Source organism: Rhinolophus sinicus, chromosome 16 (assembly GCF_057876585.1).
Source record: "Rhinolophus sinicus isolate RSI-liver-muscle chromosome 16, RSI-T2T, whole genome shotgun sequence".
In the NCBI taxonomy this organism is placed as follows: Eukaryota; Metazoa; Chordata; class Mammalia; order Chiroptera; family Rhinolophidae; genus Rhinolophus; species Rhinolophus sinicus.
The window spans coordinates 137615437-137634219 of NC_142516.1; the positions used below are offsets into that span (position 1 = coordinate 137615437).

The 18783-nt window shown below is 41.8% G+C and overlaps 1 protein-coding gene across 2 annotated transcripts in view; it reads right to left on the reverse strand.

Moving 5' to 3' along the window:
- The window catches only part of CUL4A (cullin 4A), a 56928-nt gene that overhangs the window by 31382 nt on the left and 6763 nt on the right, over positions 1–18783 (reverse strand). For both annotated transcript variants that reach the window (XM_088793658.1, XM_088793657.1), the window contains exons 3-7: positions 12807–12911; positions 6723–6791; positions 5374–5447; positions 1417–1579; positions 761–850 (exon numbers count right to left, since the gene is read on the reverse strand). In XM_088793658.1, coding sequence (XP_088649784.1) covers positions 761–850; positions 1417–1579; positions 5374–5447; positions 6723–6791; positions 12807–12911 — 501 coding nt within the window. The remainder of the gene's footprint in view (positions 1–760; positions 851–1416; positions 1580–5373; positions 5448–6722; positions 6792–12806; positions 12912–18783) is intronic.

The following is an 18783-nucleotide window of genomic DNA, read 5'->3' on the forward strand; positions in this document are numbered from 1 at the left end:
GCCCACACTTAAAGGGAACAGCAAAAGCTAAACAACAGACTGGCTGTTCATTTGGGGACGCCAAACAGCATTGTTGTAGATCTCAAAATGCATTTCATGTTTCCAGGGGCTAAGGGTGTCCCTGCTGTCACCCGACAGCGCAGGAAAGGCCCCATAACAAAGGTCTTTGAGGTTCTGATCTAGTGGCAGCAGCCAGGCCTGGTACCTGACATGAAACGCCCTCTTCAAAACTTGGATGAAAGAACCGATAGTCGGGTGCATCCTGTACAGTAACAAGTGATATTTGGGTGACGGTCCTGAGGGGCTCCCCTCAGGATTGTGCTCTAATAACTAGAAAACTGGTTGTCAAAGTCTTTGCATTCATATTACTATGTTTTTCACGTGACTTTTATGGGTGATTTTTTTCAATGCCTTACACATATAAAAAAATGTTCATGTGTCACATTTATGTTTCATATTTAAAATTTACCTTTTATTCTCTTGCTTCAACTTGAGTTCCTTTATGTATTTCAGAAGCTACCTTACTGGCTTTCTTATTTGGCGGGCAGTGCAAAAAAACAGTGTCTAACTTAAGGAAAAGAAATTAAATCCTTACTATAAAAATGAAGCTCATTACTGAGGATTTAAGCCACACTGTAGCTTTCAAAAGATTTTCAATGAAATGCTTACATGTATGAAAAGACAAGCATTTAGAAATTACACTTACATGCACATCTATAAAAATGAAATGGGGCAATTCAGAAACATTTTATTGTCTTACCTCTCTTTCTTGCATTAACCTTTGGCCTTCTGCAGCATATAAACAATTCGTTTCTTCCAAAAATTTCAGTTCAAATGAATCTTTATATACCTAAGAAATGAGCAGAGTTACTGACCAATTACATTAAAGAAATCTATCTTTTGAAGTGTTGGTGTATCCCAAATTTTGAGGGAACACAGCTGCAGGTACCTGCATTAATAAGCTGCCTGTACCTGCCATTCCTCCAGCGAGACCTCGGCAGGTCAGCTCAGTTGGCTCCAGCTTAGCTAACCCCAGGGGCTTAGGCTGACCTCTGGTCAGCTGATTCCTGGCTGGCTGACCTCTACTCAGCTAACCGAGGCAGCCCAGCCCACCTCACTGCTCTCCCGAGAGCGCTGCCATGCCCTCATCCTTTTTCTGGGGAGCACTGGTCCATTGTAAGGGCTTTCCTTTTGTGGTTCCTGGTGTGGCGTTAGTCTAAGAGTCATTCCCATTCCAGGGGTTAAAAAAAAAATACCCCATATTTTCAACAAATACTAATAAGATTTCATATTTTGCACTTAAATGTTTGATACATCCATTTATTTTGGTGTAAGTAGTTAGTCAGGTATCCAGTTCGTTTTTCTTATCAATTATTAAAAAAGTTATTGGCACAGTTAAAACAATGAGATATTTACCTGAAGATCAGAGAGCATACTCAGCAGACTTCGCAATAAGCTTCGGTCAACAGCTTCGCCATTTCTTTCCCGTTCAATCAATAGCAGAATTCCATCAATAGTTTTACTCTGAACCATTTTGTCACTAATTATATGGTTTCTAAATAGTTCTAATCCCATATCCCTGTACAAACAGTAAAAAACAAAACTATATTTTAGTTTTACTTTTTAGAAGTTTAAGGTGAAGTTCCAACTACACTATGAATTTCATCCCAAATCTGTTCATTTGCTAATTCTCTAAATCCAGGTGTCAAGAATTATTATTATTTTGATTTTCATTTTTGGCCAGTCTAGTGTACTTTGTATTTCCTTCCTTATCAAGACTGTCTAATTTCCCGAGTGGCTCAGGCAACTGTCACAAGAGGAGTGTTGAGGCATTACTAGGTCAGGCATGCCCCTGAAAAGTACGTGAATCTTGGGGTGGCGGTTAGCTCAGTTGGTTAGAACGTGGTGCTAATAACACCAAGGTTGCCGCATGGGCCACTGTGAGCTGTGCCCTCCTTAAAAATAAAAAAAAGAAAGAAAAGTATGTGAATCTTGTAAAAATCTGCCACCTTCAGCCCACAGTTCACAGCCTTCTTCGTAGGGACCTGATCAGAGATGCTCGAAGCTTTAGGAACCTCCACCACCCGGCTCCACTGCCCTCACCAGCCCCTTCACATCCTTCCTTTTTCCGTCTCTGGTCCTTCTACAGAGCTTATCATCCAACTATTTCTCCCCCGGCACTTGGTTCTCTCTTCTATTTGGCCCTGTCTATTAAAGAACCAAATTTAAAATGTGACTTTAAGAGTCCATCATACTTCCTCAGCTCGTTGCCTGAGAAATTTAGGAGGAAATTTAGCTGTCAGTTATTATCCACAACAAACATGTAATAATGGACTCTCTGCTTTGCCAAACACTGGAAAGGGGGACAAAACTCAGATACCTGGGCCCAGCCAGGTTTCCTGAATGGGAGCTCAGGGGCAGTGGTGGTAATGAGCAGTAGTAGTAATGGTGGGTTGTATTAGTGCTGGTGAGTGGTAGTGATGGAGGTAAGAGGTGGTGAGCAGTAGTAATGGTGAGTGGTGGTGGTGGTGAGCTTATAACGGTGAGCAGTATTAACAGTGAGTGGTAGTCCGTAGTGAGTGGTAGTCCGTAGTGAACGGACGCTGGTGAGCATGCGTTCTGAAGAGCCCTAGCTTTGTTGGGGAACCTTCTCCTCCTACACTGTGCCCCACACTCACATTGGCCCTTTCCCGTTCCCTAGCGGAGCAGTTGGCCACAGTCTTCCATGCACTCAAAGAGCACGAAAGCCCAGTGGTTAGCACGTGGGCTCTAGCCAGCCACCTGGACTTGAATCCTGGCCCCAACACTCGCTTGCTTACTGTGACTCTGTGGCAAGGAACTTAACCTCTGTGCCTGTCCTTCCGTAACACTAAATGGGGGTCACATGCATTGATTTACGCCTGTGAAACAGTTCACATAGGTCCAGGCAGGTATCCTATGCCTAGGAGGTATTAACTGTCCACTAGAATCTTCTTCCTAAAATCTAAATCTCAGTTTAAGGCTCCAACAGCTCCTCACCAACAGCTATCAGGGTATCTCATCAGCTTCATCTCTCTGACTCTCCCACAAATGGCGCATTCCGGGCATGCTGCCACCCTACGAGGCCTGACAGTTAAGTTCGCGAACTTGTTGCAACAATGTTGCTCACCTTTTTTTGATATCAGAGGGATTAGTCATTATGAATTTGTACCAACTGGACAAACAGTTAACCAAGTTTATTATTTGGAAGTGCTGCAAAGGCTGCATGAAAAAGTTAGACAAGCTGAATTTTTCGCCAACAATTCATGGCTTTTGCATCACAATGCACCAGCTCACATAACACTGTCTGTGAGGGAGTTTCTGGCCAGTAAACACATAACTGTATTGGAACAGCCTCCCTCCTCACCTGATATGGCCCCCAATGACTTCTTTCTTTATCTGAAGACAAAGGAAATACTGAAAAGAAGACATTTTGATGACATTCAGGCCATTAAGGGTAATACGATGACAGCTCTGATAGCCATTCCAGAAAGAGTTCCACAATTGCTCTGAAGGGAGGACTAGGCACTAGCATCAGTGCATAGCTTCCCAAGGGGAGTACTTCGAAGTGACCATAGTGATATTCAGCAATGAGGTGTGTAGCACTTTTTCTAGGATGAGTTCATGAACTTAATTGTCAGACTGCGTATGATTCTAGACTGGGCTTTCTTTTTCTCTACCTCCACTTTCTATCTCAGCTGTCTAACCACTCCTGCTCATTCTGCAAAGCCTGGGTCAAGGCTTGCCCCCATTCCTCGCCCTTCCTTGTGCGCTTCTCACGATTCCTGTCGTACTGCACTATCATGCTCAGGTTTTCTGTCTGCCTGAGCATGGTATAGTTTAGTTTACTTCATGCTATAAGCAATGTTTATAGTTTATATGACATGATTACCTTAAACTATGTTTATAAATTAAGAGTTCAGGCTACGTAACCCTACAACCCAGGTACCGCAAGTTATATGAACTCTCTGTGCCTCGGTTTCTCCATCTATAAAATGGGGATGATAACAGTCATTCCTTACAGAACTGTTCTAAGGATTAAGTAAATTAGTAGGTGCTGAAGCACTTGGAACAGGGCCTTGCACAGAGCAGAAGCTTTGTGATTTGCTGCAATCAGGTTTACCATCCTTATTTCTCTGGATAAAGGTTATCTTTTCTGTGCAGTGCCTACCTTATTGTGGACATGTGTGGGGGTCTAGTACGAGATATGTAGGAGTGAGAGGATGTCAGTGGTACAAGGAACAAAGAGGGAAAGTGGTATTAAGGAAGGGGAATGTTTCAATAAGGAGAGAATGTCTAAAGGCACACAGATGCTAGGTTATATAAAATAAAGATAAAAAAGTGACTATGGAATCTGGTAAGCAGATCACCAACGTCTTAGGCAAGAGCAGCTCCTATGTGGTGAAAGGAGAAATCACATTGCTTTGGGGTAGGGTGAAAGGATGGTGAGGAAGTTGGAAAAAAAAAAGCAACCTTTTAAAGAGCTCGGGTTTAAAGGTAATGAGAGAGTACACCATCTCTTCTGAATGGGAGAATAAATTTCACATCAACAAAGGAAGAACCTGAGGATGAGACTAAGGATAGGCTTGTGTTCAAGTCAGGCAGGTCCTGTTTGGAGGCAGCAGTGGAAAGGCTTAGGGCAGTCGGGCAGAGAGACGAAGGGCGTCAGCAAAGGCTGTGGAAGTCAGTGACAAGGGGCCCAGAGCAATATGGGGGAGGCGTTCCTAATTAATACTGTCCCTAAAGATGTGTGATGAGCAGAATGAAACGACAGGCCTCAATATCCTAAAAGAAGCTAGAGCCCTGTGCCCTCAGATGGTCAGCAGGACGGGGAGCCCTGAGGGGCTTCAGGCGCTCAGGGGTCAGGACCCCACAGCAGTCACAGTCTGTCTGAGTTTCACCAGCGCACTGGAAGGAGCCATTCTAGGCTCAAACTCCAGCTGCTAGAGAGTCACTGAGACCCTCGGTCTTTCCCCCCACAGCAGAGGTGAGCAGTGTGCCGTCGTCTCCAGACAGTGCTGAGCCCAGAGCCCAGTTACACAAACGTGTTCTCACACAGTACTTCTATGCGTGCCTGCTGCCTCCACGACCCTCGGCGTGAGCTGGAGAACGTGCTAGTTTGCTCCTCCTAACTCTCCTGCCCCAGCTCCAGCCTGCCACCCTCACTGGTGACGGAGACACTCCGGGGCTAAGATCCACCCGGGCCTGGACGTGTGCACTAGTGATTCTGGCTGAGATAAAGGACCAAGACAAATAACCACGTACACATTATTAAATTAACCAGCGGAGGACACAAGTCAAACATGTGGTTTTCGTCACATCAGCAGACGCAGCTGTCCTGACTAGGACACTCACCAGATAGAAGGAAGCATGGAATTCTGAAGTACGTAAGTGCGATCCAAAAACAAGAAAATACTTCTGATCATGATCTGTAAATTAGAAAAGAATGTATTTATGTTTCTTATTAACAAAATATTCAAGATTAGGCCTTTTGAACTCTTGCTAGGAATCTCAAGTCTAGCAATAAGTGTTTCTTGATGAAAAGATGTTTCCCACCAAAACCCTCATGATTTATTTTTTTCCCTCTAAATTGTTTTCCTTGGTGTTTTTCATCTCTTTTGTCCAGAAAACCTGACTGTAGGGATTTTAAAGCACTTAGCCTAACCGATACCTTTGAAATTTGGCCATTTCCTGACTAATGTGGTAACTCTCATTAGACTGGGGAAATGCTCTAAGCCTTTTAAACAATTAGTTCTCGTTACATAAGAATGAGGCTCTTGGCCAGGTGTATGCATTGGACTCTTCTTTGCAAGCAGAGCAGGGAAGACGCAGGATAATCAGCTGCTCCCTCTGCCAGGCTGACATGTGCGCTGCAACCCTGTAATTCTCCTCTCATGGAACTTACCAGACTCTGTTGTACCGGTTTGCTTACACACGTAAACTAAACCTTCCAACAGACATTCATCTATTTCTACCATCTACCAGGTGCCTGGCCCAGAACAGAGACATATTCATTGTCTCCTACTTACTCACTTAGGAAACAAAAGAATTCAACCTACTTAGGAAAACTACTGATACTATCTTTTCTCTCACTTACACAATGAACAGCCAGGTCACACTAAAAATTTATACATAAAATCAAATTAGCATCAATACATCTACAAAGTCTAAGACTTTGGCTGTCTAGTTAAAGTTCTAGAATTCAAGCTTGATTATCAGTCATAAACTGGGATTAAGGAAAAACTTAAGAGACCCATTCAGGAATTATGGGTACTGTGAGTGAGCTATCATCTGTCAGGTTGGTTTGAAGGCCAAGTTAGCAGCCAGCCCCGTTATGGAAGAACAGAGTTCACCTTGCCCGCTTTCCCCTCCCCTGCTATCCAACTATGTTGGAGCAGGATGGTAGCATTTGACCCAAAACAGAACCCTGAATACAACTTACTATCTCAGCTCACAATCTGGCCCACACCTTCCCTAGGTGGGCGAGAGAAGATAGATGAGGCCATGCTTTGATTAAAAAGAAAAAAAAAAAAAAAAAGATAGCTGGATTAAAAGAGAGCACATACTCCCAGATACTCAAATTTTTCTGTCTAAATCAGAGGCTGAATAAGACCAAAGAGGAAGCGAGAGCAGTACCGATGAAGCTTCAGGGATAGTGCACCATGTACAGAATTAGTATTAATAACAAAAGTCGATATGCTTACCATTTGTCTGCAGTGATCTTGCCAGCACGTGTTAATCTTCTTTAAAAATAAAACACTATCTAGTGAGTCTGTGCAGACTTGCTAAGGAGAACTTTAGAAACGGCCAGTGTATTGCAATTTTAACCCCTTAATTTCAGCTCTTTTCACCACAGAATTCTACCTATCAGTTAGTCATCAGAATACTACAAAAAGTTCAAAAATCGTAAGTGCAGTTTTTCTTACCTCCACATCTCATCACCTAGCTGTAATTCCCCGCCCGCACTCCTTTGTCTTTCAGCTATTCCCGCCCATTTCTGGGTTCCCTTCCTTCTTGTAGCACCTCACTGCCTGCCGACTTCCAGAGCCCTGCCAGCCGACACCAACAACTGGGTCATGGGCTCCATGGGCCTGGGGGCCTGAACCAAAGGCCATACCCCACAAAGGGCAGGTCCTGACCTAATCCTGTACCTGAGCTCCTGGAGACACTGTCCCTGTGGTGAAGAAGCTGCTCAATGATTAACAGCACCGGGGACTGGCAGTTGCAGGGAAATGGCTGAGGTTTGACTTCAACTTCTAGTCACTGAAAACTGACACGAAGTCTCGTTCACACACCAAACTGGGAACGCTCTCAGTCTGACTCTTAGAATATGTTTTTAAAGAAACACTCAAGATGCTGTTTATAGGAATAAAAAAAAGGAATTCCGGTTCCTGGAGCAAATCATTGCTAAGTGCCTTGAGCACTGTCTTCAGTGCTTTTTGCAAAGTTGCATAGTCATAAATGTCTACACACTACTTTATAGTTTACAAAGCGCTTTTCATGTCTGTGCTCATTTAATCCTCCCCACCACATAACACAGACATTCGCTTTGTACAGATGAACAAAACAGCTTGTTGAAGTGGAAAGATACAAGTTTCCCAGGCTTCAGTACTGCTCTACCACTTCTTAGCTCGCTGACCCTGGACAGATGATAAACTGCTCTAGGCCTGTCTCGCCATGTGCAGAACACACTCCTCAGAGCTGTTCTGAGGTTGTACATAAAATTCTTAGCATGTAGAGAGGAGACAAAACACACTAGCCAGTGTGTGACGTGTACAATCAGACAGGCATTGGAAGTCTTCAGTGAGTGGGGAGGTCTGACAGAGGGAGGCATCGCCAGCGGAGGCCAGGGCCTCAGCCAGGACTTTGGGAGGGGACAGAAGGTAAGGAGAGCAGTGGAGGGACGCATGGGCACATCTCTGCCCTTGTCATGCTAGTAAGGACAGCTGCCCACAACCACAGTGGTGCTGGCCAAATGTCTTACTCACTTTCTCTTGAGGCTTCGCTCAAAAATTAAAGATAATTAGTCATAGCAAAGACCTAGTAGTTCAATGATTAACAAATTATTCTGGAAGAACCCTTTTATAATTGCTCAAAATTACAACGGCCCACTGTGTTAGAACCTTATGTTGATGGTCTGAAAAACAAAAAATCAGTCCCAAGCACATTAAGACAGGTGTGACCGCAGCAGCGACGCAGCAGTGACGCAGCAGCTCTGGTGCTCAGAGCTGAGCATGAGGCACCTGCCTCGTGGTGGACACCCTGGCAGGGCTCCACGGGCAGTCACACAGGCTGCAAGGCTGCACAGGGTTAAACCCACACCAGCCAATCTGACACCATCGGGCAGCTCAGGTGCTGCAACGAAGCAAGGCAGAGCTCTACCTGGTGTGGGGTTTCATTAGGATGGAAAGGTCCAATGTGAAGCGTTCATTAAATGAAAGATACTTTCCTTTAAAGAGCTGGGTAAAATCAATATACATCTTTAATAACTTTTTACCACTTCCTGTGGGAAAAAGTATGAAATGGGCAGCAAATACCACACAGTGTGGCTTCTACTGAGCTCCAGCCTTCAAAATATCAAAACCAATTCCAGACCCTAAGCTATAAATGTAGCCACAAAACCTCACATGAGTACTCTCAGGACATAAGACATACAGACATGCTGAGAGTTTGTCAATAGTTTATTCTTCAGGTAGGTTCTCCAGCAACCATCCTTTTTCTCATTTCAGAGAAGAGCCAATTCTAGTTAAAGGACTTACACAGTCTACTAAGGTGAGTTAGGCAAGTCTTCAAACAACAAAAATCCAATGGCAAAATGCTCATAATACACCATGAACAAACGACATATATATATGATTACAGTAGGTAAAAAAAGAAACCAAAAAGACAGCGGAGTAGAAAAACGATGGTCCTATTTTTGGTCATTTTCTAAACTGAGTTATCCTGTTTTTCTAATCCCAGTGAAGAGAGTGGCATCCAAGCTACCCTTGGAGCATTGAAGAGAGCAGGAGGTAACACTGACCCCACAACACAGACCAGCAGTGGTTACTTACCACCTGACACCCCTCAATTAGGTCCCTTTGTTATGATCACTAAGAAAAACACTGTCTTTCATATTTAAAGTTCATATTTTGGACTAGTTAATTACTGCCTCCCTCATTAGTCTACAAAGCCCATGGCTATAGGAACTATGTCACATTCACCTGTGAACCCTAGCACTAACCTGGGGCCACTCACCTGCTACGTGGCCTTCGGCTTTCTGACTGAGGGTACCTGTAACTTGGGAGTGCTGTGTGAATGTGCAAAGCTAGCTTATTGCCAGCAAGCGCTCCATGCGTGCTAACTGCACACAGGCATATGAGTACGGGCAGAGGGGCTTCATAAAGAAGCCCAAAGCCTGCTCTCATCAGCACAGATTATGAAGACAAGCTTAGAGGTAACGGTGCAGCTTCATGATTTCCCTAACAGCAAAGACTTCTTTGGTTCCTTATGCATCCTTCTGTTTTGAGGACCACACTGTTTTTGTGTGTGACTGACCACTGATGCCCCAGGCTAATTATCATTGCTGTGGCTAAACAAAGTTGTACAGCCATAAAGATGAATCGGGAAGGATAAAGTGAGTTTTATCTACAGTTATTTACAGGTTTAGATTCTGAGGACAGTTTGCTATTTTAGAAGAACTCAAGAATCTAGCCTAAGTACACAGCACGTACTTTTTTGTACACTGTGTGATGCCTGGGTCAGCACAGGCTGCTTCCAGCATAGGTGTGCACGTGTAGGACTCTGTTTTGGGGAAAGGCGTAGCACCAATCGCAGGTAACTTACTTTGAAAGGGGCAGGTAAGAATTTATCACACACACAAACAAGGGAATGGATATGGTAACCTAAGAAAATAACAGTAGATGACTGAATTCCACAGGAGTCCTTTCTCCACCTGCACACCTGATCCGGTTAACCTATGAAGGGTTTCTGGAAGTCTCCCTGAGTTCTCATGTGGGCTTCAAGAGCAGCATGCAATCAGTATACAGCAGGTAGCAGGCCTTGAATCTTAGAAAGTAATCATGTGAAATACTGGAATAGCTCAGAGGCAACAGAAATCTGAACATGTTTACCTTAGACTATTCCCGGCCCAGTGAGTATCTGGGCATCTGCAATAGCACTACTAACACTTGACCATTGTAAGACGGGGCTAGTTTATACAAAAACGAGCTCTGAGGGCAAGACTGTGCCACTCGTCCCCTACCTCCATCCCTAGTGCCCCTTACTACCTCTGCATCGCCCCATTCTCGCCTGCCCAGGCAGGCTGGCTGCTCGCTTTTTACATCCCAAGAGTTTATCTGAACCTTTTAAAACCCCGACCACATTGTTTCATAAATGTGTATCTTTACGCGTCTGTCAATCCCATTGGAGTTTAAGCTCTAAAAGGGCCAGACTCCCATTTCATTCATGTTTATTTTTCCCAGCAATATACCTGGCACATGGTAAAACAAACGTGTGCTGTTTCTGGTCTATTTTCTAATCTACCTCATCATTCTGCCAAAGTGACCTTCCCAAAACACAGTCTAATTACATTGGCTTCTTGTTTAAAAAAACTTGTAAGGACTCTGAGATGGTCCTATTTTTAAGTCCAAATTCTTAATAGTGTACACAAAGATTCAAATCAAGTTGCACTTAGCATTACAGCCTGAAATTTCACCAATGTTGCCAGGTTCCAGTCACGCCACACTGCTCCAGGGTTTCATGTACATCTTTTCACACTCCGCTTTCTGATGCCTCATCCACTCGCTAGCTGACTAGATCCTACTCATCTTTTAAGATACAGTTCAAGTGTTACTTCCTCTGGGAAGCTTTGCCCCCAAATGCTTCGTGTACTGTACTTCCTGTCCCTGACCAACAGTTTAACATTTTTGAACTCGATGCCTCAAGTTAACAAGGACATTTACTCTGGTAGTGTTTTTTTTTTCCTTTTGTAAAATAACCAATAATTTTTATAATCATGGTTTTGTCAGAGCATCCAGGAAACTGGTAATTCCCTTGCCTCTATCACAGCACCATGACTTCCTGGAGGATAAAAATCATTTCCCTATTTTCAAGTACAGTAGACAGGAAGTACTTGTTGAATGAGTAGATTAATAAACACATTCATGTAATCCATGGGGTAGGATTAATTGGCAGGAGAATAATTTGATGAGGTAATCAAAAAGTAGTCTTCAAGTAAGCTGGGACAACAACTGGATTAGGACAGTCACATGAGCTCACCCTCATAAGTGCCTATCTTGGAGAGAAGGTTTGGGAATCTACTTTTCAGATGAGAATATCCTGGCCATGGGTTCCTGGACCCAGCTCCCAGGATTCCTGAACTGGGGCAGTGAGGCAGGAGGGGTGCCTGAATATGTCTTCAGAAGACCTCTCTGAGACATGGTACACACTGGCCAGGTTCCAAAAGGCCAAAAGTGTGGTCACCATTATCCTAAATGACCTCATAATCTTTAGGACAGAGGTTTGCCAGAAAATACTGTAGTGATGTATTTGCAGATGTTAATACAACAGAACCAGAATTGACTTCACTGACCCATTTATGGAGAGAACTACAAATACTGTCCTAAACTGAAACATCTCACTCTGGACCTGGGCTTCACTGTCAGGGATAATCGAGAGCCTCAACGTCAGGCAACAGCTGCTATGGCTGCCAAGGGAGATTTTAATGAGCTCTGAATGCTTAACTTTCTCAAGGGTAAGGGAATGGGAGAGAAAAATTCCTTCAGCTAGAAAAAAACTTAGAAACGAGGATGTTCCAACAATTTCATTTCACAAATGAAGAACGAGAGTCACAAGTAGATTGTCCGCAATTATAAACCCACTTTCTAATTCCTACCTAATGAGACATGTGGGTTGCTACAGTAATGGGAGGGGGCCAGGGAACGAGATGGAGGCCAGATTTTAAAGAATTGTCTACAGGATGCTAAGGAGTTCAGAGTTTCCCTGGTAGACATCTGGTCATAGGTGGCAAAATGCTAAGATTCTCCTACCTATAACTTCCTCCCCTCGACTGTGAACAGGACTGTGAATACAATGGGTTATGTCATGTAAGACTGTCTTAGAAGAAGAGTGAGGTGGATTTTTCTGTTGGCCCAGAAGCAGCAAATAACCATGCTGTCAGAGAAGGGACCTTGTGGCAAGAAACCAAGAACGGGGCACTGAGAGTGACCTCAGTCCTACAACATATAACTGAGGGTGCTGAATTCTGCCAACACCTGAATGAGCCTGGAAGACGAGCACGGCGTCAGGCGAGATCACAGGCCAGGCACACACCTGGATTTCGACCTGTGAGACCCTGAGCAGAGAACCCGCTGAGCCAAGCCACTACTCTTAACTTACACAACTGTGGGGGGACAAATGGGTATTGGTTTCCATTGCCAAGCTTGTGGCAATTTGTTACACATCATAGAAAACTAATGCAGATGGATTTTTATAAGAATAAAGGATAGCAGAACTCAAACTTTAAGACATTGTTCAGAATGTTTCCTAAATACTTGCACCAGACCCAATGAAAGGACACTGTTTCACTTTAATCAGATCAGCAGTGATATAAATAGTAAAAATTCCACTTAAAGAGAATCTATTGTATTGGGTCGTATGAAACAAATTTAAGGTTTTGGTTCTGTAAATAAAAGGAATTTAAAAAGTTGTTTTAATATTTAGGATACTTATTAGTTCTTTATCCTATTAATGTTCAGTTTCAAAACATTTAGGTAATGAATAGAATTTCATGAGACAACAAAAGGATATTCTCTAAACTGAAGAATTTGTGCTTGGACATGATCTTCACAGACCTGGCGTAGCTGTTTGTAGAGTGTTGGGGAAACTTTGTGAGAACAGAGATTTTCAACAGCCTAGAAACAAAAGGAATAAATGAATTATTCACTATGAATAACAAATTAGTTCTTTCAAAAACATATATATATATATATATGTATCTGTAATAGTAACAGAAACAGTTACGTGATTATATGTAGCTATAATCATTTACATGAAACACCCCCCCCCATACTTATGTAATCTACAAATAAACTATTATATTTAAGTTTAGGGCAATTATTGTTGGGACACTGGAAAACAGTAATAGTTTGGTAAAAATGGTACTTAACAATAATTAATATTGAACACAAATTCAACGCACACCTATGATAGCCACACGATACCTAGGCTCCCAGGTGGTATGCTTGCACCATGTTTGAATATTGCACAATACTCCATCTTTTTCCTACTGCAATAGTCTGTGGCTGCACACCAGTCAGCTCGGGACTTCAAAACAAGTTTGATCCCCACAGCCCTGTTTCTGAATGTTCCAAATCATTAGTCGGAAGTGGGGGCCACAGGAATGTGAGTTTACTCATGATTATAATGTGAAACCAGAGTACTGTGTTTCCCCGAAAATGAGACCTAGCCAGACAATCAGCTCTAATGCGACTTTTGGAGCAAAAATTAATATTAGACCTGGTCTTATTTTACTATAGTATAATGTAATGTAATATAATATAATAATAATATAATAACAGGTCTTATATTAATTTTTGCTCCAAAAGACGCATTAGAGCTGATTGTCTGGCTAGGTCTTATTTTGGGGGAAACATGATAGGAAATCACTACTCCAGACCCTCAGTGACCACCTTCCAAATGGGGGAGAACAGCAGGAAGTCTAGTTCTTTTCACTTTCACTAATACAATGATTCTGTCCATAATGAGCTGAAGGAAAAAGTTCCATATGCTCAGGTGACACAGGCCAGGTTGCATTGTTTCCTATTTATTGTTCTGCAGGTTAGATGTGCAATTTACTTAAGTTTGTTTTAAGTTAATAAAGAAACAAGTTTTTGAGGCAGAAATGCTTTTCTTAAAATATTTTTATCCACATCAAAGAAACATTTATACATTCTTACCAGTTCTAATAAAATTTCCTTTCAAATCTCATGTACAAAACCAGCATCTCATTCAATCCAAATATGAAATACTATAAACTGAAATGTAGTTTTTCTATTGACTAATTTTGAACTATTTTTTTTTTATTAAAAAAGGGAGATATAGACTAGAAACACTTTAGAATCTAAATTTAATTTGATACTGTATTCCCTAGGGAATATATAGGGGGGGAAAAAGGTGACTTAAATTTTTAAAGATATTCATTGTAGCAATACTCTTAAGTATTAATAACCCCAATTCTTAATATTAAGAGAACTGCTACATATTAATCTAAATTAAATAAACACAGTAATTACTAACATATGAAACATGCATATTTACAAGGGTCAAAAGAGAAAGTGGAATGATGACAATTAAAAAATCATACCCTTTTTCTAGTAAGTTTATTATAAATATAACAAAAAAGCACCACCTTTGTCCTACATTTTGTCTTACTACAGATTCCTATCTACATTTTGTTTTTACATCCGTCAATTCTTTTTTGAAAGCCTTGAATTCCAACACTCTGCAGTCATGTCTTCATAAGTGAGTGAAAAATCTGCCATCCTTTTCTCTCTTAAAAAACCCAGGATAATCCTCCTCTGGTTAAAGCTGGCTTATGTCACATTACCAGCAGCAAAGCAATCCTGCAGAAGCGCTTTGCAGCAAACCAGCCCAATTTTACCATGCATTTCCCTGCCTGGTTAGCCTAGGCCTAACCGGTTTTAAAAGACAGGGAGAACAACTATGTCATCTTTAATCATTGCAGTAGTTGCAATGTATACGGGCAGGGGAGGAGGGGCTTACATTTGAAGAGGTTGTGTGAGCCAGAGGACAGACTATTAGAACAAGAATGTCTTAGTTTCTAGCTGTATCATCTTGGAAAGTTATTTAAATTATCTAAGCATACATTGCTACCTGCTTGCAACTATATTCTTACCTGAACCTTACATAAATACTGTGAACTTTGGTTAAATGTTTATAATTAAAAATATTCTAAGTCTTTTTCCAAGTATATTAACTTGTCAGCACTAATGGAAGCCTTTTATAATTTTATAAAACTCATTAACACATTTTACTTACGAAATAAAAATGATAGACTTATAGGAAATACTACCTCAATATACATTAATTTCCCCCTTGTTTGGATTTAATCCTCAATAACAAGATGTAACACAAAGAAACAAACAAACCAAAAACCCAGGATAACCTCGTGACAAAGGCTTTTGCTCCAGTAGTTAATCATTAGATAATTCCACAAACATAATTATTACAAAATAAGTTTTTAATATTATACATGAAAACACATTTTCTTTGGCAAAAATCAAGATAAGCTTAGTGATACATGTCCTTCACAGAACATCTTATGAGAACCTTTTTCTGAAAGGTCTAATTCCTGAATCAGGAGTCAATGTCCTCAAAACAATCTTTTCCCAATTGTTTCACATTGCCATTGAATTTTATAACTAGCTCTTTCTAGCATATGTCCTGTTTGGCACATACTATTTAATGTGAAGCACACTGAGATTAATTTTGTTTTAAAATTGTAAATTTGGGCACCTCTTAAAACAACTGGCCAAACCCTGGGGTGACCCGGGTTTGCTGCGGGTGCCGTCATTTCTCCATATCTTTTGCTGAGTCACTGCTGGTGTCTTCATGTTACAGGCACCTAATTACCTTAGAAAACAGGGGGAGGCCCTGCTCTCTACCCACGCTGGCAGGGACCCCGGCAGGCTTTTTTATACTGTTACAGGAGAAGCACAACACAGGAGCCCCCTTCCCAAAACAAGTTTTGGAGGTATAGTCATATTTTGAGATTAAGAAATGCCTTCTCTAGGTGTAAGAAGTGCTGACTCTGACCTGTCCCATGTGTTTTCTATTAGGGTGCTGTTGCTGTTCACATCTTTAAGAGTAATTGCAGAGAAAAGAAATTGAATCCAATAATCGGAAGTGAGGAAGCAGCGGCACTTGGGTTCTACTAGTATTAGGATAAAGACGTTCTTGTATCAACCTAGCTAAGTGGGAAAACTGTGCTCGTCTGAATTTTCCCCGCATCACTGCTGCTCTCTAATCAGTAGGTCTGCCAGGTCACCACGCCTGAGTTCTTCAGATGGTTGTCCCTATTAGGCCTGACAAGTGTATTAAAGCAAAACAGACAAGCACATCAACCTCGACTGCTTGTCTACTTGTAGTGCCAAACCCTTACCCCCAAGTGCACTCATCACTGCTAAACAAAATGCTTCTCCTCCAGCACGGAATACCAAAACAGATTAAAGTGAGCTGTGGGATAAAAAGAACTATACAGCATTTATGAAATTAGGGTGGACCAATTCTGGAAGATTACCTGTTTTATGTAAAAATCTTTAGGGCTAAAGTTGAGACTAGAGAGAAAAAGGAGTGAAACATATCAGAGAGTGAGAAATCATAAAAAGGAAAAAGCAGGCAAGTACTAAGAGTTATTTATACAGAGGAAAGTGAAAAATGAAAAACAACCAATTCCTGTCACCCCCTCCCTCGCAAGCCCTTGGGAAAACCATGCTCCTGGTCCACTATTACAAACAAAGATGTATTGGCTGGGGCACAAGGCATAGGCCACACGATTCATTTCACAGTTAAAAGGCCAGCACAGGATTCTGAGAGACATGCGCAGTTCAGGACTGAACAAAATCCCTCCGCAGTAACAGTCCCTCGTTAAGCACTAAATAGTCATGAAGACAGACCCTATTAGAAGGCGGGTCTATTTACATGGTGACCTGCTCACCACACGGGGAGGTGAGGAGAGGGCTCTACCCTTCCAGGTTCCTACCTCTAAGAAATGAGTAAACAATGTAAAAACTAAATTAGGACTCAAGTCTCAGTGAGGGAATAAATATGAGAGGAAAGTTTCCTAGGACCAGAGCTTTAGGAAAACCAGTCGTCTATGAACACTGGCTGCACAACAGATTCCCAGTTCCAAATGTTATAAGTAAATCACCTAATACAAATGACTAATTTTACTGAGTGATGAAAGTTGTTGAATTACGAAATCCTTCCTACTAAGCCTGATATATTTGACTTTGAATATCCTCCTCAGTTTTTTGAATAACTTATGTAGTTGAATTCACACTCAATTAACCTGTTTCTTTCTCAAATGGGTTCATCAAATAATATGTCTGTTTGCCTACCATTTTCTGAGTTGTTTTTTCCCCCCACTTTTTCTAATTAGTTTTATCCATCCTGGTAATACATTCAATACCGAAATCTATTCCACTCTCCTTCAGTAAATTATCATCAAGTAGGAGGATTTCATAGAGATATTACTGCACGGCTTGAGATAAATAGCAGGGCTTTCCTCAGAACCTTCAGTCCTCTGTGGTAAGTTTGTTTTGTGCATCAAAACTAGTGTGAAATCAACACTTAGCCTTCCTCTGAAACCCTTCTCAAAAATTGTCATCTTCAATTTTCTAATGTCTCATTAAGCTGACAAGTATGACTAAAACATACAGACGTTAGACGCACAAAAACACTTTCTTCAGCAAATAAGTGATTACAAATCTACATTCAGGTCACTAAAAACAGACAGAAAAGATCTATGCATTCCAAATATTCTCCTCTTGCCATTAGAGGAAGAAAATGACTATGGGTCATTCTATGTTTGTTAAGACTTTTTCATCACCATACTTTGAATCTCCCTTTTTACCAAACAAGAACAAAGTAACAAACAAATAATAGGCAGGCTGCAGCAGACACACTGTAATTGTTTTCTCCTTCTAGGTAAGCCTCCTAAAGTGCCTATATGGGGTAGAGGATGCTTTGACAGGTAGATAAGAGACCTTGAGAAGGGAGATACTAGACCTCTCTCTGAGGAAACTGATCAATATCAAAATATAAGAGGTTTTCCATCAAATCATCCTGAAAACTTCCTTAAAAGAAAAAAAAAAAACACTGGTGAGAGTTGTTACTTTCACCTAAGTGTCTTTGGCAAAGTGTATACCACACGATCGCTGCAAAAACTTAAGACTATTTTGAAACATCAAGTCAAATGCATGTCTAACTACTAGATCAGAGATCAGGAGTGGTCAATAATTTCACAATGACATCACTTACTATTTGCTTCCGTAAGATCTGAGCAGCTAACTTTGTAGAAATGTACTCTGACTCCTCAGTACTTCTCTGGACTGACCAGGAGCCTGCTTATGCACATGCCCCTCCATAAGCTCATCAACGCATCCTCACACGGGCCCTTCTGAGATGTCCCCTGGAATGTGTGAGGCCATTTGGGGTAAGCATCCCAAAGCCCTCAAGGTCCCCAGACTCGCATATGGACACCCTGGACATCTGAAAACACTTCATGATAACATCTGTAGTGACCATACAAGACATAGCACTGAGGAAAAGGCACAGCAAAGTCATTCTGCTAAGAAGATGATGGGCAACTGATACTAGATAGTCCAACCTCTAGGAAAAAAAGAATAAGCCCTAGCTGTAAGATACACTATTTTATTAAAGTAAAAACCTATGAGTTTAGGCACTGGTGGGACTGCTTCTGGTAAAGATGAACTAGACTAAAGCTTTTGCCTGAATTACCACCCCCCTGCTCCAAAACGCCACACACAAAATATATGAGACAACAGTTTTCAAAGCAATGTACGTTGGGCTATGAAAGAGTGATCTCTGGGAGTCAAGAAACAAACAGGCTCCAACAGCTCCCGATTCCTGCAGCCAGTTTCCAGGCTGCAGAGCAGGCACCTGGAGCTAAGGCTGGAGTCTGCACATGAAGGCCCAGAATTGAGAGATGCAGCCATGGTGGAGCTAGAAGATACGCAAGGA